This window comes from Loxodonta africana, chromosome 4, assembly GCF_030014295.1.
Source record: "Loxodonta africana isolate mLoxAfr1 chromosome 4, mLoxAfr1.hap2, whole genome shotgun sequence".
Taxonomy (NCBI): Eukaryota; Metazoa; Chordata; class Mammalia; order Proboscidea; family Elephantidae; genus Loxodonta; species Loxodonta africana.
This window is the reverse complement of record NC_087345.1, coordinates 32,456,573-32,480,615: the sequence shown is the minus strand read 5'-3', so window position 1 is coordinate 32,480,615 and position 24,043 is coordinate 32,456,573. Positions and strand designations below refer to the sequence as shown.

General features: G+C 40.1%; 1 protein-coding gene across 14 annotated transcripts in view; it reads right to left on the bottom strand.

Moving 5' to 3' along the window:
- ANKS1B (ankyrin repeat and sterile alpha motif domain containing 1B) overlaps nt 1-24,043 on the bottom strand; it is a 1,402,370-nt gene that overhangs the window by 58,693 nt on the left and 1,319,634 nt on the right. For 6 of the 14 annotated variants that reach the window (XM_003405282.4, XM_023559981.2, XM_010599552.3 and 3 more), the window contains one exon: nt 2,148-2,276. In XM_003405282.4, coding sequence (XP_003405330.2) covers nt 2,148-2,276 — 129 coding nt within the window. Of the gene's footprint in view, nt 1-2,147; nt 2,277-9,080; nt 9,156-24,043 lie in introns of all 14 variants that reach the window. The other 8 variants (XM_023559966.2, XM_023559999.2, XM_023538700.2 and 5 more) reach the window with 2 other exon arrangements.

The following is a 24,043-nucleotide window of genomic DNA, read 5'->3' as shown; positions in this document are numbered from 1 at the left end:
CCCTATGGTTGATCCACCTGAGAACAGGGAGGGAGGTGGCATGGGCAGAGAGGGTGTGATTCTCAGTTGTTTCCTAATGGAGAGAGCTGAATCCCTGAGTCCCTGTAGCAAACTGACACTTGGAGGACCTAACGGAGGTAGAAGAAGGATAAGAGAGGCTAGGAAATACCAAGCCCCCTGGTGGTGTAGTGTTTAAGAGATCAGCTGCTAACCAAGAGGTTGGAGTTTGAATTCACCAGCCACTCCTTGGAAGTCCTATGAGTCAGAATCAACTCGATGGCAATGGGTTTGGTTGCTGTTAGGTGACTATAACCAATACTGCCCTGGTATAAAACGCCACTCACACTTCAAGTTCTGACTGGGAGCAAATAGTTTTAAGTAAAATATCTATTTTGCCCTAGTATCAGTTGACTACTCCTCAACCTTTTGAAGCTTCCACAGGGTTCCTTCCTTTTGTTTTTTTTTTTTAATACCCTTCAGGAAACCCTGGTGGCGCAGTGGTTAAGTGATATGGCTGCGAACCACCGGGTGCTCCTTGGAAACTCTATGGGGCAGTTCTCTGTTCTATAGGGTTGCTATGAGTTGGAATCGACTTGACAGCAACATTTTTTTTTTATAATGCCCTTCAGGAGCCTTGGTGGCATAGTGGTTAAGAGCTCAGCTGCTAATTAAAAAGTGGCAGTTTGAATCCACCAGCTGCTCCTTGGAAGCCCTATGGGCCAGTTCTACTCTGTCCCATAGGGATGCTATGAGTTGCAACTGACTCAAGGGTAACCGGTTTTGTTTAGTTTTTTTTAATGCCCTTCAGGAGACCCTGGGTGGTGAAAACATTAATGTGTCCTGCTGCTAACCAAAAGATTGGTGGTTCAAGTCAGCCCAGAGTCATCTCAGGAGAAAGGTCTGGTGATTTACTTCCAAAAAAAAAAAGACACTGAAAACCCTATGGAACACAGTTCTACTCTGAAATACATGGAGTCACCATGAATTGAAATCGATTTGATGGCAACTGGTTGGTTGCAGTGTCCTTCTAAAAAAAAAAAAAAAAAAGAAAAGAAATCTAAAAAGCTCTCTATCCATCTTTTTTTTCCCTTCTTTTCTTCCTCTCTATGTATCTTTTAAAGAAGTGAATTAAAATAATTTTAGAAGAGATTCAAAGGACACTTCCTGAGACAACTGGAGACAGACACCCTGACATTCCGCAGAAACAGGGCTGGGGGTCGGTTGTGCTGATGTGTAGCCCCTGACTTAGGGAGGGTGTGCAAGGGCACAAAAGCAGAGGGCTTGGTAGAGGGCCTTGAAGAAAGGCATGCTGTTCAAAAAAGTGCAGGGATTTGGGGCTTGTGTTTTGAGGAAAGAAGCAAGCATTTGAATCCTGCAGTTTTGAGGAGGTCACTGCTGAAATAAATCCAATGCTGCAAGATAAGTAAGCAATAAAGGAGGAGCAGATAGCACAAAATGGAAAAAAAAAAAAAAGCCTAATTTGCTATGATAACGCCCACATCTTCATCAAATTAAGGAATATGATCTCGGTGAAATCCTTTTTTTTTAAAAGTTATTTCAGGAAAGTTTACCCTAATTGAAACATTTTATTAAGAGAGGCAGTTTCAATTCAATACAGAGGGCTTAGGTGCTTTTCCTGCGGTAGTCATGACAACCACCACCTGCCACAAAGCCTACAGCATCCTTTGAACATTTACCTGTTCACATTACTCATAACTCTCAGCTAAGCAGTTGGTTGACTCCTCTAAAAATAAAATAACAACACCAACAATAAACTAACCCTAATGATGACAATGAAAAGAACTTGGTATTTAAAGTGGAAGACCCAACGTTTTGAGATCATTGGTGAGTGAGTGGAAATGTATATATGTGCCCTATTTATACTCATTTTTGTTTTAAGATTGGGCTCGGCCACATTTCTTTTTTAAAAACACTACTATATTAGAAACCAAACCAGTACGGTTATAAAGCTCTATTTGAGCTTTCTCTTTGGATAGGCAGCTGACTACCTTAGGAAAAAGAGAAGGTGAAAAAGAATTCAGGAATTTCAGTGTTGGGCATCTTGCTATAATTTTCATACAGAAGGAAACCAGAAATATACCCTCGAGCCCCTCTGGCACCCAAATACAGAAGATGGGTTAACTTACAAAAGCTTTGTAGTCACATGATTGGAAGATGAGCTTTTCTGGGTGGTGCTGCCAGTACTGTACTGGAGTGGAGGCTGTGGCTTCATTTGGAGGTCGCAACGTGATGGAAGGTTCTCCCCAGTCTCCTGTCTGAAAATCATATTTATTCTAGATGTAATATGAGCAATAGGCAAAGTTCATTCCCTACAGCTAGCCTGAGTTCATTTTATACACATGTGCTTATAAATGTACAAATGTGTCTGGGTGTCTTGTATGTACATAAACTACTCTTACTTTTTATTACTTTTTATATGTATTAGCGTCATATTCCTCAAAGCTGAGTTAATCTTTTGAGGTGTGAAGAAGTTGAATTATTTTATTTTTAGAATGCCACCCTCATGTAAATAATTTAAAAATAAAACATAAAAATATTCATGAATGACTTACTAATTGATAGATGGTCTGATACAACAGAAAAGAACACACAACCTTTGAAAGAATTTTGTTTTTAAAATTGTCTGAAATTTTCAGTGTGAGTTGCTTTTCCACTCAGAAGTCACAGTTCCATTTCAATTTCCAAATATGACACGTACCATCTACTTTGGATAATTTTATATCTCTGGATAAAAGGTGCTGTAAGTTTGATTCTAAGCACAATTTTAAAAGACAAATTTACTGATGGGTGACAATGAGTTTCTCCTATCTGAATTCAAATGTATTGAAATAATGCCACCATGACTGTCTTGGATGTATACAGCTACTCAGAAAACCCCAATCACCCAAGAAGACTAAACATTTAAATACCAAGTTTGGACCTATGTGCATATGCATGTATTTGAGCACCCTGATTCACAAATACAAGCACATTCACATAGATGACAAATCATATAATATATACACCCACTAAGACAGACAGAGAGACATTCCGTCATTTCATTTATGATTTCCCTGAGATTAGCTCTCCCTGATTTTTTTTTTTTTTTTACTATAACTACTTAGTATAGGCATCTACAAAGTGAAAGTCCTGTGTTGGTAAGGTGTTTCTGGGCTCTAGTCTAACTGACACATTATGTAAGAGATTTCTTACTCTTTTCCTGGGTGAAGAATCTGATTTTTTGAAAATTCTGTTCTTTATCTCAAATGGACATAAATAAAGCTCTGTAACAGGCAGATTTCCCAAGTCACTCTCTTCTAACCTGGATTCAGCTAGTCTTACAGAATTAAAGAGAAATGATCTTTTCTGGGAGTTAGAGGAATATAAAAAGGTCTCATATGCTCCAAAACCAAATAAAACCTTGGTTAGAGACCAACTGCCACAGAAGTACGAGCAAACAGGCTGGCACTCTGGAGGCTTTTTCAACTTTGGGTTTTCAAGGAGTTTGGGACAAGAATGCAAACTTTGGGATGTAAGTGTGTTTGTGGGGAGAAAGTCCATAATTTCCGTTAAATTCTTTGAAAGGATCTAGAACCGCCCAAAGGTTAAGAACCACACTTTCCCAGGAAGGGTTTAAATAGGATGTGTGTTTTGGGGAGGAGGACCAGCATTTTTTTCTGCACAGTTTGGACTTGTATTAGATGGAATTCATATTGGTGGCTGCCAATGTTGGTAAAGGCTTAGACAAAGGTGTTGCCTTCTGGAAATTTCTTACTGGCTTTAAAGAACCAGAAGAAAATTCTAGGGTCCCTCAGAAATGGACAGGCCTTTTCATAGAGGTATTCAGCCTGAAGCTTTTTCCTTGAGATAGATCACTCTGAACTGCCAGAAGAGCAAGGTTCCCCTCCTGCTATTTCCTAGGCTTCTTACTGGGATGGGGGATGAGTCAGCATCCCTCTGACTCTTCTCTCATGCTCTGTTCTGAGTTATTCTCCAGGTGAGTTTTTCTTTAGTTGCTGACTTACTGGCGTACTGCTTGATTTTCCTATCTCCAGTTTGTTGATATTCTTAAGACTTTATCTGTAATACTCACTTTAGCATTTTTCTCATCTGACTTTTGCGGTTTCTCTATATATTTACATGAATTTTCATTTTGGAGAAGCAATTATGGACTGCAATCAATTTGGGATTACATTTTTCTCTGGCTTCCTATTTTAAATCTTTCTTTTCCTTCTCTTCTCAAACTTTTATTATCTCCACTGGCTGGGATGTCTCTCAAAAAAAAAAAAACTGGTATAAAATTCAAAATGTAGGATATGTGGATTTTAATATTATTTTAAAGACAAGTGTAATAACTTTTGAATGAGAAGAGTTTAAAACTCTGGAAACATGCAGCTATGGAATCTTAAACAAAAGCTCTTCCCAAATCTAGCAAATTATCAGCAGTTCCCCCATTAACCACCTCCCCCTTTTCCACACTCCCTCGATAAAGCAACAACAACATAGCAAACAGGTATTGTACACTGAAGTCACAGGTAACACTGTTAACAGAACAACAGAAGTTTGAACGCAACTCCGTGGAACGGTACAAAAGGAAGATCTGGTCGGCATCAAAAGATCCTTTGTTCCAGTCTCTGCTGATATATGACAGCTCAAACCAAGCGCTGATTCAAGTTAGCCCTGATACAGTTTAGCTGAGGTATATACCTCGGCTGAGCTCAACAGGCAGTTTTCAAAAGAGCCTGAACAGACATGGTGAGAGCTGGGAGTACCATGGGTTGCAGGGGAAGGGTGGGGAATAGCGCTGAGGCTTGAGACCAGGGGGGTGAAGCTAGGGTTATGTGAACATTTCGCCTGTTAGTACATTAAGCATGCAAATCATATGCAAACTCATTCTCTAATTATTGAATTAGCTCAGACACTTTCGTAATTAAACTTTATGAATTCCATACACTTAAAGCAGACTTACAGCCAAACACTGGTCCAAATGTTTATATCATTCACGTAAGTTGTAGCAGCCATTTTGGGAATAACAAGCTCCAGCACATATCACCTCAGCTTGGAAACCATTCCGATCTATTTGATAACCACTTGAAGAAATCAGGGACACATTCATTAACTGTTTGGGCAGTGCCATCATCTGCTTGCCTAGGTCTCGACTTTGTCCAGAAACCACAAACCACCTGCTGTGAGTCCAGACTGATCTCACAGGGCCTCCCCTAGGTGCTATGGGGAGAGATAATTATAGGGAAGATAAATATAATCCTTATTTTCTTTGTGGCTCTGAAATATCACTCCAGTCCAAATATTTTTAAATTCCCTACAGGGACTGAATCTATCTTGGAAATAGAAACTGAGTTTTGTCATCCTTAGTGCTATTTCCAGAAATTCATCCTTAAACAGAGGGAAAAGGGTTCTTAAGATTGAATTAATAAGAAAGTAAGTTTTTCGTCCTGGAAACTAATCAACTTCTTTTTTGTTTGTTTTTTCGACCTTAGGTCTAGGAATATTTACAAGACTCAGCTTGTAGGTGTTGATTCTTCTCTGGAATTCATTTAATGGGAACAAATGGACTCCAAAAACTGAACTTGGCTTTAAGCTACCGTACAGGACAGGTATAGCCTTGGCCCTTGGGTGGGATTCTGCTTTACACGGTGAACTGCCAGTAAAAACAAGAGTTCAGAAATCTCAATCCTCTCGGAGGCTGAATTACAACGGGAATAAGCTACGGGGGAGCTAGGTAGAGTAGTTACCAAAAAGTAAATAAAGGTTTAATAAATAAATAATAAATACAAAATTATTTTAATAAAATAATTTCAAATTGTGAAACCCAATATTAGGTCTTGTCATATAGTCCATTCACATCTATGTAATGCCTGCATTTCCTCAGGCAAATTTTTATTACATTTAATAATCTTCCGGTTTAAAAATATTTGTTAAAGAATAGATAAAAATCAGAGTTTTAGAAAGTCTTTTTTAGCAGCCATTTTGGGAATAACAAGCTCCAGCACACATCACCTCAGCCTGGAAACCATCCCGATCTCTTATTTGATAACCACTTGAAGAAATCAGGGACACATTCATTAACCGTTTAGGCAGTGCCATCATCTGGAATAATCAAATGTTACCTTTAATGAAAAGTAGATCTAAACACTGGAAACTATACTGCAATAATATTTAATCACCATAACAAGACGGAGTAGGAAAAGTTTGGGGTAAAATTCTGTTATATTTTAAACGACTCCTTAAGATTCTAATTGCCTGGTAGTGCTCTTTAGAGGGCTTCCTTAGGTTAATTCCAGAAGAGAAATTAAATGATCCCAGGCACTCTTACTTATGTCTTCAGGCTATTTCTTTAGATTTTAAAGTACTTGGAGAAAATCTTTGTTTGGGTTCATGTATTTGGATGATCCTAACATTCCAAAACAAAATTCCAAAATTGTTTGTATTGGTATTCGTTATTATTATTTTAAAAATACGAACACTTAAAGGCTTTTTCAAGGTTTTTTACAAACACATTAAAGGACATCAATTAAATAGAGGAAAATGTACATGATTAACTACCTTTTCAAACTACTTACATTCAAATAAAAATTAGCCTTTTAATGTAAAGGCAAACATAATTTGAGATTAGAGTTTTAAATAGAGAATTGATTGTTTAATTGGTATTTACCAACTGGCTCCTATAAATTTAAAACCCGTTGCTGTCGAGTTGATTCCAACTCATAGATACCCTATAGGTGGCACGGTGGTTAAGAGCACAGCAGCTAACCAAAAGGTCGACAGTTTGAACCCACCAGCCGCTCCTTGGAAACTCTATGGGGTAGTTCTACTCTGTTCTATAGGGTCGCTATGAGTCAGAATCAAGTTGATGGCAATGGGTTTGTTTTTTTTGGTTCCTATTTTAGAGTCTGGCTGAGTTAGAAGAACTATAATTAGGCGACAACTAATATAATATAATTAAATGACATGTTCCCTTATACCATCAGCTGGAAAATATAAATCCACTAACTAATTTACTCAGAACACAGAAAAAAAATTGACAAAACTCTATAGATAGATATTTGTTGGATGGTAAATCCAAAAGGCAACTTTTAAATTTTGTATTATTTCTAAAAGTGGTAAACAGCTATAAGATTTTAGTTCATCTATGCCAGACACCTAAGATAAATTCTAAAACATACCATCTCATGTAGTTTTCTCCCCAGAAAAGGAAAATTCAAGATATATATTCTATGTACTCTTGAGAATAAAAAGGGGGAAACATTCTCTATATTCTTATTTCCTTGTTGAGAAAAAATTTCCTAAGGATCTCAGTAAATAATTAAAAGCCATAATTACGACTTATCTTTCTAACATGAACAGAGAGGTATGGTACTTTCTAAGCCTTATATTGTTCTTTCAAAAATTTTTAAAATTAGAATTTAATTGATCTTTATTTCAATAGAAGCTTTTAAATCTTTTCTACTAGGAATTGTTCCCACCTACCTGCTTGTAAATTTAGATCTGAATATTAACAAACATTATTCTCTATTTCTTCAGAACATTTAATGAAAAACTTAAGCGACTTTAAATGACAGCTGTTATTTTAAGGTTTTACTTTCAATAATTTTGACCAATTTCAGAGATGAGCTACTCAAACATACATAAGATATATCTGATTGCATTACTTTCTGTAATCTCTAAGGCATTGAAGAATGCTACATACATACTGCTGTTGTGTGCCGTGGAGTTGACTGACTCATAGCAACCCTATAGGACAGAGTAGAACTGCCCTACAGGGTTTCCAAGGAGTGGCTGGTGGATTTGAACTGCCGGCCTTCTGGTTAGCAACCTGAGCTCTTAACCACTTTGCCACCAGTGCTCCTACAGATATAGCTGTATGTTGATAAATATGTAGACATATATTTGGTTGTGAATGTAAGGAAAATGCCTCCAACAAACATTCACACACATGTGTAAGCATGGTGCTGAACCATATTTTTAAAAATCTTCAAGAATAAAGAATGCTAGTTTGGTCAAATGCAGTTGGTTATAGTGAATTTGTTCCTTGTGATAGTAAACAGCAGAGATGGCCACGTCTGAACACATAAAAGCTTCTGATAGTATTTAGGGGTTCAGCAATAACTGCTGGGCCCCTGGAGCACTGGTACCAGGCAGGCAATAACCCACAGAGCTGATTGGTCCCCACAGCCAGAAATCCCATGCACAGCAGGAGGGGTGCCTGTGATGTGGCACCTTGCCCGAGAGAGGCCCTTGCATGCCACCCCAAGACCTCTGCTCAGCGATTCTCAACCAAATGCCTCAACTTCTGGGACAACAGACTCTGCAACGGGGAAAATTTAACAGAAGGTAAAAACAGAATTGTATATTAAAATAAAAGATTAAAAATATTTACTTCCCAAACAAAAAGGAATTTTTCTAAAGTATATGAAGGTCAATTGTGAATAATGGAATATTAAGCAGCTCAGAGTCAAATGGGTCACAATTTCACACACATTCCAAAGATCAATTCAGTATTGTCAAGCGGAAAAAGGCTGAGAACCACTTTATAGCTGCAATAGTGCCTCTCCCTCATACTCCTTCCACATTTGCATAAAATTTACACAGAATATCATGCAAATCATAATTATTTCTTATGAGTAAAGCAGGTGGACCTTTGAGAATTATTAGACACAAAGGGTTGACTAGCCCACGGACAAGGGGAAGGACAAAATGGGGGAAAATAACAGTGATATATACATGTGTATGTGTATGTATATATCAATTTACCCTTTTCCTTTTTCCTGTAAAGGCAAGTTAACACAGACACTTGGAATGAAAGCCAAAACTCACAAGGGACAGATTTAACTGTAGACTTTAAAACCAAGTATGCATCTTGTTTCAGGACACGTTTTGCACATCAACTCGTCACAAGGCACAGTAAATGAAGTAAAATAGACAAAAAGAATCTCCGGCTCACCAGACATTACAAATTTTCTGCATTGCCAGGACAGAGTACCTATAGCTTTTGACAACACTTTGCAGCACATTACAGAGCGTTAAGTTTAGGAAAGAGAAATAACCATTTGTAACCTTACATTATGAACCTGATGGATCGCTGAGAAAGGAAATCCAGCGTTCTGATTCGTCCATATTTCACAGACAGACGACTGCTGATATAAACAGAAAACTATCTCATCTTGTCAATAGTTAAAACATGGCAACTACCAAGGCAGCCTCAAGGAAAGGAAGGAGCAACATGATCAAAAGCAAAGGATCGCAATTCTTCATAACCCCCCAAAAAACATTTTAGGATGTCCAAGGTTTAATCATTCATTTCCAAAGAATTCTTTTTCCCTAAAAACATTTTAGGCTGGCTGGAAAAAAAAAAAAAAAAAAAGACCATTTATGCATTAGTTCAAGGGAAATTACCAATAAATTCACATTTTGAAAAAACCAAAAACAAACTATTGTACATTTGTCAAAGAGCTTGGAAATACTCTCCCCCTCTTGACACAATTAATTTCAGAGGATAAATATTTTCATTAAGTTCAAGAAAGATGGGGAAAAAACCTTTAACACAGATTAATCATTTTTATTCTCTTTGGTGACCGAGAGCAAACAAGGCAATAAAATGACTTCCCAGATTTAGTCATTGTTCCAGTCCATAAACCTAGAAGATATTTGTCCTTCTAGGATTCCTGAGGGCTAAACTCTAGTTAGCAAAGGGAGAAGTGTCAGTCTGCCACCCAGCTGTGGCTGTGGGGTGTGGTGGCAGGAAGGAAGTTGGAACAAGGAGGGATTGGGGCCGGGGAAGTTCAGTTCTGTTACTCAAGCAGAAACTTTCTGGAATACCAGTTATGAGCCAAATGCATCAGCTCCATAATTCAGGCTCTCCTTCACACCATTAACAATCTAAGGCAATAATGTCTGCTCAGAACCATGGGCAGATCAACCAGTAAGCAAAGTACACACAGGCTTACAGTAAGCAGGTACGCACAGGCACACTTGTGTTTACTTACTACTAATCTGTAGTGCACAATTTTCATACCGACTTCATCTTTGATGAAGTGAAAAACAGGTGAAATTGTGCACTACAGATTAGTAAGTAAGCACAAGTAAGCCCAGGCATATCTTGGTTTTGGGGTAATCCGTTCCTGCTCAGGACCAAGCACCAAAGTAACCAACATCCCACCCCAAGAGTTACAGCTGAAACCACCAAGTAAAGCAACTGGGCTCCTGTCCTGACCTTTCCATAGTTCTTTACCTGAATTCCAAAATTCTAAAAGACACCAAGCAATTGAATTACAGAACTGGCAGAGAGCCTCTAAACTTATTCAGCAAGCACCGTGATCATTCTCAGAATGTGTAAGCAGAATGTACAAAGATCATTGCAGGAAGGAAATAAGGACATATCCACAAAATGGTCAGAAACCCAGCAAAGAAGACTATCATCAGCAAATGGATTATGGACAAGAAAGTTTATCTCTGACTACACATCGCCCCCTCCCACCAGAAAGACACGCCAGAAATTTAACATCTCTCTCCTGCGTTACAATGGCTTCTCCATACACACCTACACCTTTGTTTCCCATCTTTCCTCAGTCTGTCATCTGGGTGGATTGCTGGGGACACTGTCAGGTTATTGACATTCCGGTCACTGGTAAGGAAGTAAGATCCCCATGGTCTGACCAAGAGGCCGGTTCAACCACCTTGCACTTAAGCCAGCTCTTCTATTCTCTGTTCCCTCTCCAAACCTTACTCAATTTCCTCCACAGAAGGATTTTCCTTTTCTTACCTTCCAAAAATTAATTCTCTAACAAGTTGTCTTGGGCCCATTAGGTTATCTGGCCCTGGCCTCCTCATCTCCAGTAACAGCCATCTGATTGAAATATACTAACTCTACACTTTAAGGAGCCCTGGTGGTGCAGTGGTTAAAGTGATCACTGCTAACTGACAGGTCGGCGGTTCAAAACCACCAGCAGCTCCGTGGGAGAAAGATGTGGCAGTCTGCTTCTGTAGAGTTACAGCCTTGGAAACCCTATGGGGTCACTATGAGTTGGAACTGGCTTGATGGCAGTGGGTTTTTTTGAGGGGGGAACTCCACACTTTAGTAGGATTACCATCTTAGCTGGCACAAAACAAACTTCTTGGATACACTTGACCTTTTTAGCACATTCACCACAAATTATGAACTAATTCTTTTACATAAATCACATCTTCTACAACCGTCACAGAATTTTAGTGCTAGGAGTAACCCAGGGACCACCTGTCACCGGACAGATGAAGACACTGAAGTTCAGACAGCTTAAGTGGCTTGCTCAAGTCACACAGGAGGAAGGTCATGACACGTCTGTGTGCCGGACTGGCTAGGAAGGAATACAAGCCCAGTACTGACTTCCCTAGAAGGCAGAGGAAAACTCCAGTTATGTGGAGTTTGTTTTACTGATTCTGAAACAAGAACATATGAATGCAAACAGCTCATGAACAGTCTCAACTCTACCGTTTTACTACTTTACAATCATCACCCCCAAGGGGGCCATACTCACTCTCCCCTCCCTGATGAGCACCACGTCATTTAACATTTTGGGCAAACTGCATGATTTTCCGGTCACTTTGAGTAGAATGAACGAATACATTTTTTTTTTAAAGCTCAACAAATATTTAACACCCAGACTAGTCCCTGGAGGAGGATACCATGCTTGGTAAAGTAGTGGTTCAGTGAAAAAGAGGAAGACCCTCAATGAGATACAATGACACAGGGCTGCAACAATGGGCTCAAGCATAGCGACAACTGTGAGCACAGTGCAGGACTGCGCAGTGTTTCGTTCTGTTCTTCACAGGGCTGCTGTGAGTTGGAACTGACTCGTCGGCACCTAACAACAACAGGATTTGGAGGTGCCCTGGGTGGCACAGATGGTTATGTGCTCGGCTACTCAGCAAAAAGTTGATGGTTCAAACCCGCCCACAGGCACCTCTGAAGAAAGGCCTGGCAATCTGTTTCCATAAAGATTACAGCCAAGAAAACCCTATGGAGCAGTTACACCCTGCAACACACTGGGCCACCATGAGTCAGAATTGATTTGACAGCAACAGGTTGGTTGTTTTGTTTTTATTTTTCCCTGAGGATTCAGTAGGTGCCCCTCTGATGTCCCAGGATACAGACCATCTCACAGAGGCCTTAGCAATCATCTTGTACAGACAGGCTCCTCAATTTACATATGGAGAAAAAGACCCAGAGAGGAATAGGGACCAGCCGAAGCCCTCAGCGAGAGTGGCAGGCATGTCCCATGCCCACTCTGTGCGGCCTCGCCTGAGCAGAGGACATGCCCAAGGCCCTAATCTCTAGTCCCAAAGCCACCCTCTCTCTGTGGGACCTCACCTGCTGCCTGCTTTCTGACTGGCTGGACTCCAAATCTGACCTTGGCCTGGGGAAGGCAGAAGGTGTGCCATCTTTCCTAGAGACGATTTAAGGGCATAGCCACGCATGAGCCATGCCTGGGTGCAGACGCCTCGCTACAGGGTCAGGTGTGGCAGGTTCCTAGGACCTCTCTAATAGTCCCTCCAGGAATGGATTGAACACATTTTGTTCAAAACTCAAATCTCATATCTGATTCAAATTTTTTCCCTCCCTCATGACTGACAGGTCTTGGGGCTTATAGATTCCAATGTGGGTAAGACAGGCTTTGTCTGTTCTTCTACTTCTTCTCCTCTGCCCTTCTCCCCAAGTAGGGGGAATGGGTTATTTTGGGAGTCCCTCACCTCAAACTCCAGCTCCTTCATGTGTTTAGTTGGGGAGGAGAGAACAGGAAAAGGACCCAGACCTCTTCCTCATCTGGATGCTGTGGAATTCTCTCTCTGATGGTTGTCACCGCTCCTCAGGCCAACACTGATCTGGCCTCCAATGCCTTCTGTGTAGCAAGTGCCGACCTCTGGTTCTACTGTGTACCTGTGAGTTCTTTGGAGAGCTGTTGGGGCTTTGGGGAGTCCCCACTGCACAGTTCCTGAGGTGAGAAATTTGGCTCTAGCTTGACTTCTTCCAGGGGCACACCCACACCCCTTGAGTGGTATGCAAGGGACAGGGTAAAAGCCCAGCTTCTCTCTGCATGTCCACGTGACCCACATGCACATATTAATCCTTGCCATGCAGGACAGTGGGGGTGCAGGCTGCTATCCCACCACTCCCTTTCTTTACCTGGATAAAAAAACCAGTACCAGTTGCCATTGAGTCAATTCTGACTCATGGCAGCCCCATGTGTGTCAGAGTAGAACTGTGCTCCATAGGGTTTTCAATGGCTGATTTTTCAGAAGCAGACTGCCAGGCCTTTCTTCTGAGGTACCTCTATGTGAACCTCCAGCCTTTTGGTTAGCGGCTGAGCATGTTAACCACTTGTACTTCGAGGGACTCCCTCTGCTTGGACATCTCCCTCCAATTCTCTCTTCTTCAGCTTGGGTAGGCGCTAGGAGCATCAACAAAGCTTCTGCCTGCCAGAAGTCCACCTGGGGAAAGAGATGCCAGCTTCCCCACCTGCAGCCACTCCGGTATGAGCATTCCTCTGAGACCCCTCCTCACTTAGCCTGCAGAGTATGGGGACACAATCTCTTGTGTCTCCCATGGGAAAAGAGGGAAACACTTCAGCTCTTTCCACGGAGACTCAGACAATTCTCTGCTCACTCCCAGCATGAACCTTCCGCCTATATGGACAAGAGGCTGACTGTGGCAGGCAGGATTCGACGCCCCTTAGTAAATGCTGATGTGAGTTCCTGGGTGGTGCAAATGATTAAGTGCTTGATTAATAACTGAAAGGCTGCCAGTTCAAATCCACCCAGAGGTGCCTCAGAAGAAGGGCCTGGTGATCTACTTCCAAAAAACCAGTCACTGAAAACCTTATGCAACACAGTTCTACTCTGAAACACATAAGGTTGCCATGAATCAGAGAAGAAGTGCCCAGTAGTGTTTTCTAGGCTGTAATTTTACCTATCAGAAAATTCCCACTTGGTGTTCTTTTACACAGTCATAGAAAGTTACCAGGGTTAAGAAGGGATGAGAGAACTCCATGCCGTACATAAACTAAAAAAATTTTTTTTAAATTCATATCAAAATATTCTCAATGAAGGAAAGAAATACACTGAATACAGTATATATGCGGCCAGTATACATTTTTAGTATCTAAAATAACTATTTTCAATCTACAAGCTATGTTTTAAACTTAGAAAAAGTTTGTAATTTCTATAAGTTACAATGCATAATTAATTCTCTATGATTTTCAATAATGTATGGGTCAGCCCAAATGGTAAAAAAAAAAAAAAGTTAGATTTTAAGAGTTTAAACTAAAGACAGTTAATTGTGTTTGAGCTATGAGGGTTGTTAAAAAAAAAATAAGATTATTAGGTTAACTTCTGATACCTTCCAGGTATCACAGTAGTTTGGTGGCAGTAAGTATTTTATCAGGCCCATACAGCACCAACTTAAGGTGGACCAGCTGTAACTGGTGTATTCATAACGGAAAACGGCTCTTTTCCTAGAAGCATGGTTATGAGGCTGAGTGTTGTAATGAATTTTTTAAATGCAAGAGTTTCTACTGCAGAAATTCATTATGTTTATGAAGATAATATTTCAGGGTACAAAACGTACTGAAGTACTGATTTTTAAGAAGTTTTGTAAAAGAAACTAGAATACCAGTGATACAATTTCATCTGCAGCCCAAATTCCTAGAGAAGTAGTGATTTTAATTTAAGTTTTAATTAAGCTTTAGAATTTCTTCATCTGTAAAGAGAAGTAATAATAGTACGTGTCCTACTTATGTCTCCAGGTTGTAGTATGGCTCATGCTAAGCTTCACAAGAGAAAGAACTTTTTCTCAGCTAAGTTCCCAGGGCCTACCCAGGCCCAGTGCCATTGAGTTGATTCTGACTCATAGCGACCCTATAGGACAGAGTAGAACTGCCCCATAGAGTTTCCAAGGAATGGCTGGCAGATGTGAACTGCTGACCCTTTGGTTAGCAGCCATAGCACTTAACCACTATGCCACCAGGGTTTCCTCCCAGGGGCTAGAACACAAAAAAAGTAGCCCTGGTGGTACAACAGTTAAGAGCTCAGCCACTAACCTAGAGGTTGGCGGTTCCAACTCATCCAGGCCCTGCAGGAGAAAGACCTGGCAATCTGCTCCCTTAATGATTACGGCCTACACAAGCCTATGGAGCAGTTCTACTCTATCTCATGGGGTCACTACGAGTCTAAATCGACTCCGTGGCACCTAACAGCAACAGAACATAGAAAGAGAGCCCTCAAATATTAACGAATGTATGGAATTGTGTAATGTGTTCAAAAGTTCTTGGTAAATCGTAAAGCACTATGTAAACACTAGTTACTACTGTTATTCATTATCATTTGTAGCTGGTCCACTTTAAGTTGTCACTTGTGCCTTTTGTAAATTAAATCACCACTAACAGACATCTTGGCTTCTCATAAAATGCACTGGAAATTAGCCTTGCAGGCTTCTTGGTAGAATAGCCCTGTTTTTCTTGATAAGGGCTGCAAAAGGCCTGCTGACTTTGCGGAAGAGATAAGATACATTTGTAATCAGCATACCTTTGTTAAAGGGCTGCTCCTAGAGTACTCGGAAACAATTCCGTAAAAGGACGTTAAACACTGGCTTTGCAATTTTTTTTGCTTGTTAATTTTTTCTCAGTCCCTTTTCCACTTATACTACAAGTTTATCTGAACTTGAATTACTATGACATCCAAATAAATGAGGTTTAAGTAAAGATATATTACATAGTCTTATAACTGAGATATTATCAATAATTTAATGTTTACTTCTTTGATGAAGAAGTCAACACGCATTTGAGGGTGTGCGATTTTATCTCCAGCCTGGACCCCTGTACTGGCTCTGAAAACGTTGTCTTAAAATGCAAATGTAATTGCATTCAAACCTAATCACAAGTCAAAAACAGCATTACCAATCTCCAAAGTTTTCCTCCTAAAGGTGAACTTCTTTTCTACTCAGTGGGTAGTGATTCAGGAGTTTTCAATAAATTCTCTCTCCTTCATCCTCTCTTTCTGTCCTTTTTACTGGAGTATCCCCCACAATGTGCTGTAACAGTTTCCATTAAAAGCAGTCATATGAAACAGAATTTCAAAGTCTCATGGAATCCAGATTTCCTGGAGCCACTGAGGCTGGAAAACCTTCTGAAACTATTGCCTTGAGATAATCTTTAAAGCTTAAACCAAAAATATCCCCTGACAGTAGTTTAACTTAATTAGTAAAGAACGTCTGCCTTGAGCATTGTGCTCTTTTAATGAACTATCTATATGGGATCAAATAAACAACAGCAACTCAAAAGGTCATGTAGGAAGCTTAGGGGAACAGCACGTTTATGTTATGGTAGAGGAATAATTTGGAAAAGGAGGGTGAAAGGCATTGTACAACTTGAAGAATGTAATCAGTGTCAGCAAACTGTACATGTAGAAATTGCTGAGTTGGTGTATATTTTCCTGTGTTTACTTTCAACAAGAAATATAAACTACTTTAAAAAGAAAAGCAAACAAGCCCCCTCCCTTGACCCAACATCCCCTTGGAGCTCCTGTCCAAGTTCTCTATTCTCTTCATGCAAAACTACCCAAGAGGTGTCTGTACTAATGGCCTCCAGTTTCTCTTTTTTTTTTTTTTTCCCTGTCTTCGCCTGAGCCCTCTATTGAAATTGCTCTACTCAGTAACCTCCTCTCTCCCAAACCCAATGATCAAGTCTCACTTCTCCATTTCCTTGACCTATTAGCTGCACTTGACATGAGTGACCACTCTCCATTTCTGAGCCTCCTTTGCTGGTTCCTCTCATCTGACTGTCCTCTGATCCCTGAGCATCAGACCTCAGCCCCTTTTCCTTCTCTGGCTATATTAGGTGGTCTCATCCAGTTCTGACTCCCAAATGTGTATCCTCAATCCAGGCCTCTCCCTTGGACTTGAGTTAAATAAGCGCCGCAACCTTAAATTAAACGTCCCAACCCAAGCTGGTTACTGGCAATTTGCTGTGTTTAAAACACGGGTCATGATGATGAGTAGGTATCAGTCCTGCTTTTACTCAGCATTATGGAATGAGTATTGCCATAGACATGATCCTCTTTCCACTGTTGGGGCCAGTAGTAAACCGGGATTGAGAGGCCGATGGTGTGTCTCAGAACAGATCAAGCTGACAACTGCTCCATCTATTCAAACAACACCATTAGGCTTTGAAAACCTTCAGGAAGTCTGCCGATGTTGTGTAGCTAGTTTAATAAAGAAACTTTTATGAATAGAGCCCTCCAGTGAGATTCTACCAGAGATGAAATTTTCTGCCTTGTTCTCACCCTGAAAAAAAAAAATGGCTTTTCGTTTGTTTCTCTCTGATATTTGTCGTAATTCTTTCACACTTCGGGGTGTTCAGAAATTGACCAGAAAGAATCCAACAAGAAGTGTGAAAGCCTCAGAGGGAAAGTTAAAAGAATAATGAAGTCCATTCCTCCTTTTGGATGACAGTGCTTCTAAAAAAAAAACAAAAACACATGTGAAGAGCAAACAAAGCAGCTTCAAAGGTAGAAGAAAAAAGGGCATAGAACAAAGGAAGCCTCGGTCAGTAGACAGCAAACTCGGCAGCTCCTGGAGCAGAGACCTCAGCGACATACGATCTGCCAAAGGATGCAGCCAAACAAATTCAGTTGAACAGGGAGTAATGTACCACGCACCTCCTACGCAGCTTTCCTCCCAGCAGTGACAGCCCTGGCCCCTTCTTCCATGAGCTCTAACAGAGCCCTGCCTGCAAATCAGAAAATTAGAGCCTTTGGTCTCATCTGTTGCACAGTGGTTAAGAGCCACGGCTGCTAGCCAAAAGATCGGCAGTTCAACTCCACCAGCCGCTCCTTGGAAACCCTGTGGAGCAGTTCTACTCTGTCCTATAGGTTTGCTATGAGTCAGAATCGACTCAACTGCAACAGGTTTGGTTTTGTTTTCGTGGTGTTACCCAGAGGCTCCAGACCTGCATCTGATCACTTCTATTCCATCTCTGTACACACAGGAATGACCTCCTCTGTGAGTTCACAGCTCTAACAATTGCATGCCATTTCGATTCTTCTCTTCAACTACACTGTCAACTTCTCAAGTTCAGAGTCTCTCTCTTTTTTTCAAGTTGGCTTGACCTAAGGCGACAGGTAAAAGAAAGAAATGGATATGCCCCTGACCCTTTTTAGGTTTTAGATGAACTACTTTATAGGGAATGCTGCACTCAAGAAAATGCTGTTTCCATCATTTCTCCACCTTTCTAAAAAGTAGTCCTCTCTCACCTTCTTCTGATCCTGGGCTGCTTCTCCCCGTCTACTGGGAAGATGCTTTGGTATGGTCAACAGCTGCTTCTCCGGTAATGTCTGTATGTGTGATCCACTATTGCTGGAATCAGCATTAATTAATCCACCCAAAGCAGGAGGGAGAAAACATCACGTTTGGTCCCATCATTAAGTCCACAGGCATGATATAAGTTATTTTTTCCCTAAATTTTATTTATTTTGTTGTTGCTGAGAATACACATAGCAAAACGTACGCCAATTCAACAATTTCTACGTGTACAATTTAATGACACTGGCTACATTCTTTGAGTTGTGCAACTATTATTACCCTCCTTTTCTGAGTTGTTCCTCCCTCATTAACATAAACTCACTGCCCCCTTAGGTTCCTATCTAATCTTTCGAGTTGCTGTTGGCAATTTGGTCCCATATCGATAGCTCGTAAAAGAGCTTAATGATCAAGACAGACCTTTTTTACTAGTTAAACTAAACTACTGTTTGGTTTTAAAATGACTTCAGGGGATATTTTTGGTCTAAGGTGTACAGATTATCTTAGGGTAATAGTTTCAAGGGTTCATCCACCCTCCATGGCTCCAGAAGTCTGAAGTTCAAGGAAATTTGAAATTCTGTTCTTTGTTTTCCCCCCTTTTGATCAAGATTCTTCTATGGAATCTCTGATCAAAATGTTCAGTAATGATAGCTGGGCACCATCCAGTCCTTCTGGTCTCATGGCAAAGGACATAGTTATTCATGAAGGCAATCAGCCACACATTCCATATTCTCCTCCTCTTCCTGACTCTCCTTCTTCCTTTGTTGCTCTGGGTGAATAGAGACCAACTGTTGTGCCTTGGCTGGCCACTTGTAAGCTTTTAAGACCCCAGATGCTACCCAATAAAGTAAGAGGTAGAAAAGAAACACTAAACACTGTATTAGGCCAATTAACTGGGATATCCCATGAAACCATGACCCTAAACCTCCAAACCAAGGAACCAAACCCCATGAGGTGTTTATTTGTATATAAGCAGCCTCAGTAGCTACTCCTTTTTTTTGGTAGTTCCTATAAACATATCTATCACACAATCCTTGCCAATTCAACTTTGTACAGGTATACAACTCACTGACAGTAATTACCGTAATTGGCTCTGCAGTCCTACCCTTAATCAATGCAATTTTTCCATCATTGTTAACACCCTTTTCCCCCTCTCTCGCCCCTGGTAACCACTCATAAACTTTGGTCTCTATACATTTGCCTTTTCTTGTCTTTTTATATAAGTGAGATCATACAACATTTGTCCATTCGTGACTGGCTTATTTTGCTCAGAATAATGTCCTCAAGGTCCATCCACACTGTAGATGTATCGAGGCTTCATTTCTCCTATTGGCTGAGTAGTATTCCATTGTATTTATATAAGACATTTTGTTTATTCATTCATCTGTTGATGGGAATTTAGGTTGTTTTCGCCTTTTGGCTATTGTGAATAGTGGTGTAGTGAACATTGGTGTACAAGTCTCTTTTTGAGTCTCTGCTTTCAAGTTTTTTGGGTATATCCCTAGGAGTGGAACTGCTGAGTCATATAGTAGCTCTATTTTCAGTTTTTTGAGGAACTACCACACTGTTTTTCATAACAGCTGTACCATTTTGCATTCCTACCAGCATTAGATAAGGGTTCCAATTTACCCATATCCTTGACAACAACTGTTATTTTCTTTTTTATCTTAGCCATCCTAGTAGGAATGAAATGACATCTCATTACGGTTTTGATTTGTATCTCTCTGTTGGCTAATGATGCTGAGTATCTTTTCACGTGTTTGGTGGCCCTCTGAATGTCCTCTTTGGTGAAATGTCTATTCAAGTCCTTTTCCTATTTTATGATTGTGTTATTTGTATTTTGTTGTTAAGCTGCCGAAGTTTTATATATACTTTGCTTATTAGATTCCTATTGGATACATGTTTTCCAAAGATATTCTCCCAGTTGGTAGTTTGTCTTTTCAACAATATAAATTCTTGATGTTGCCTATTGCTTGCTCCATTTTAAGGCTCCCTTCCCTTCTCCCTACCTCCCTTTTTCCTTTCCTTTCCCTTTTCATCTTTCCTTCCCTCTTTTCCTTTCTTCCTTCCTTTCTTTAAGCTAGCTCTGATTCTGGTACTGACGTGTTGTTGGGTGCTGTCGAATCCAACTCATAGCAACCCTATGTGATTTAGCAGAACTCTGTTTCGTAGGGTTTTCTTGGCTGTAATCTTTATGGAAGCAGATCACCTGGTCTTTCTCTTGCAGAGCCAAAGGGTAGGTTCGAACTGCCAACCTTTTGGTTAGCAGAAAAGTGTCACTAGGGCTCCTTCTGGTACTGGCAGCACATAAAATAAACCCTTAGCTGCCAAAGGAGGAGAGAACTATAGGCTTATGTGATACTTGTTTTTTGTTTGTAGAGATAATACACATCCTGTATTCCCTGATGTGACAGTTGTAGTCCTAAATGGCATTACACAATTATTTACGATATCTCGTCACCAGAAAAATAGAGCAGAGAAAAAAACTGAACACTGCCAGCACGATCTTATTTTACAGAGCTTATTTTATAGTTCCCCAGGTTTTCTGGATGTTGCAGGGAATTTAAGTCAATTGGGATGATGCTGTTTACAGCAATAGGGACTACTTCATTTGCTCGACCTCAAAGTTTAGATATACCACCACTACTGATACATTTTTCAGACCACTAGAAAGCAGAAGTATTAATAGCTCATTCAAAGATGCTGTGATCAGCTTTTTATCATAACATGAATCGCTGCAAAGAAAGTATATTTTGCAATGTAATACTGTTCTTTGTGGGTAACATCTTCTTAAAAAATAAATTTTGTTCTTTTCTTGTAAACAGAGGCTATCATTTTCTTTATTTAAACCCATTTATTAACTACATGCCTCTTGCCTCTGGTTAAAAAAAAGGTATTGGATAAAGCCATTCATTCAACGATGTTTATGGAGCCCTTGCTATTTCCTCATTTTATCCTAGTGAAAAATATGGAAAGACAGGTCTAGTTGGACAATCATCTAGAATGCTGTCAACCTAAGAGGTCTCTGGTAGAAGGTAGTCTACACAATTTTTTTTCTTAGTTCTGTCTCGTTCAGCACTTAGATCAATAACTTGGATGATTACTTGGAAGGCAAACTCTTTTAAGGCAAGCTTTTTAAGGTAGCACCTTGCCAGTTAGGAAGGATAGCTGGTATACCAAGTGATGATCAAGTTTAAAAAAGGTCTTCATAGACTAGGATGTTTGGTTAAACAACTTGATAAAATGGTTTTGTCTGGAAAGGAATAATGTAAATGTAAAACTCTGCATTAAGGTTACATACACATACACAGACACACACACACACACACACACATGCACACGGAGCACTGCAGAGGGTTGAGAAGGGAGGCATGGCTCAATAGCCTGGGAAATTTTTGTGAAGAGAAACTCATTAAGCATTAGTAATGTGTTAATGTTGTTCAGTGTGAACATCAACACAACAGACATGCCCAGAGCTGTGTAGCCTGTATCCTACTTAGCAGAATGATGCTGGCAAGGAGCTGGATGTGTTTAATATAGTGAAGGGAATACATCAAATTGCCTTCAATTCTTAAAGAACTATCCTCAGCAAGAGGGAGCAGATTCAGTCTTCATTGCTTCAGACGATAGCACGAACTAGGTAGGTGTTTTAGGAAGTCTTACATCAAGAAACCCTGGTGGCGTAGTGGTTAGGTGCTATGGCTGCTAACCAAAGGGTTGGCAGTTCAGATCTGCCAGGCTCTCCATGGAAACTCTATGGGGCAGTTCTAGTCTGCCCTGTAGGGTCGCTATGAGTCGGAATCAACTTGATGGCACTGGGTGGGTTTTATATCAAGTCACTGTAAGGCAAATGTTCTATCAGTCAGAACTTTTTGGACGCCACCTTTCCGGCGGCAAGATTAAGCAGAAACTTGGGGTTGACTGTTAAGGATGCATTAGAAAAAGAGCCTGCATCAATTAAGAGACAGGACTGGACACATTTTCTGGCCCCTTCCCATCCAAAAATTCTGTGCTTTTCTTTAGCAGAAGTACAGAAGAATCTTCTAGCTATTAATGCATATAGAGAGGGGCAAGTCTGGAAATTTCTAAGATGCTGTATTCACACCTCATTAAAATAGAGGCCCATAGAGAAAAGGGTTCATATCATTTGACAACTGTTTACATGAAGCCATCGTTCGCTGTTCTTGATTGGTAAAAAATGGAAAAAACTGGCTATCAAGAGCAAAAGGTTTTCTGCAACTATAATCTTTATCTGCACTACCTTAGAGATTAAATTCTCTACTCGTATTTACATCAAGTATTAGATATTATTAATAAAATATTTGACAAGGGAATTAAAATATTGCATTGGAGACTTTTGGAGTTATAGAATTTATAGAAGGTGTCATGTCCGCTGCCGCCCAGGTGGGAGAGACAACCCCAGGCATTCAAATCCTGGCTCCACGCTTTATAATCTGTGTGGCCTTGGGCAAGCAACATAAACTCTCCCTGCCTCAATTTCCTCATTAGAAAGTTGTATTAATCTGTGTTGGCTCTGAAGATGACGACGATAAACTACTAGATCCAAGCTAGGCAGGTGATATGCTACTGTTTCAGGCAGTTTATTTCCCTAAAAGATTTGAGACTATCCCCATTCATGACCGGCCTGGTATGTCACAAAACCATACAGTTTTTCGGTATCTACCACCATACATAAAGTAACTCAGTCAATAAATATTTACGGCGTGCTTTTTCATTACAGGAGAACACGACAATGCCTACGGGAAAGTTCGGACTTGACTCTATATAGCCAGCACACATACAGTTTACCATAAGAGATAGAAAATTTTTAAATAAAAATTTCAAGACATCACCTACATATTTTGAAGTATGTTAACTCACAAGGATACTTTAGACTTGAAAAATATTTAAGTATGGGCACCCCCCATAAATCCTTTCCAAAGGTAGCGCTCCAATGCTAACGAGATCATAACATGGACAGGAACGTCTTGTCTAGCATTTGCATTTCTAAAAACTATTTTTTACATATCAGTGGAGAGGTATTAGTTTATGATTACAAGCTGAGAAATAACAGTTTTGTAAAATATAGCTAAGTATCAGGAGCTTTACTTTAAAATATATTTATTCCCACTTGCAGGCGAAAAAGCATAATATAGTAGAAAGTTAGAAGTTATCTCAAAATAATAATTTACACAACAACCCAAACGTATACCTTGTAAAATACTTGGACAAATGCTACTTTATTAGAGCCTCCCAACAATGATGAGAAGTAGGCATTCAACTCTCTTTAGGAAGAAAAAACTAAGGCTCTGAGTAGCTAAGAAGCTTGTTCAAGGTCACAGAAATAACAGGTATCAGAGATGGGATTTTAGCCTTGATCTTATTACTTCAAGTCTGGTATATTTTTCATCTCATCAAGTTAAATATGAAAAAATGAAATCAATACCCATGTGATGTAACAATTTTCTATGAGACAGTCTTGAAGTTCGAAAGCCAAAGTACATTTATCCTAGTGCCCACTATTGCTATTTCTGCCTGCCTAGAAACCATTCCTACTTCTTGGGGCAAAAGCATCCTGACTGTCTATGAAAGGACCTCCCTCTCACCTTCAGTACATGTGGTTCAGGTGGAGTTAAAACCACCTCCAGGCATGTGACCTATGCTTAGCCAATCACATTACTGCTCTTCCTCTCTGCCCTT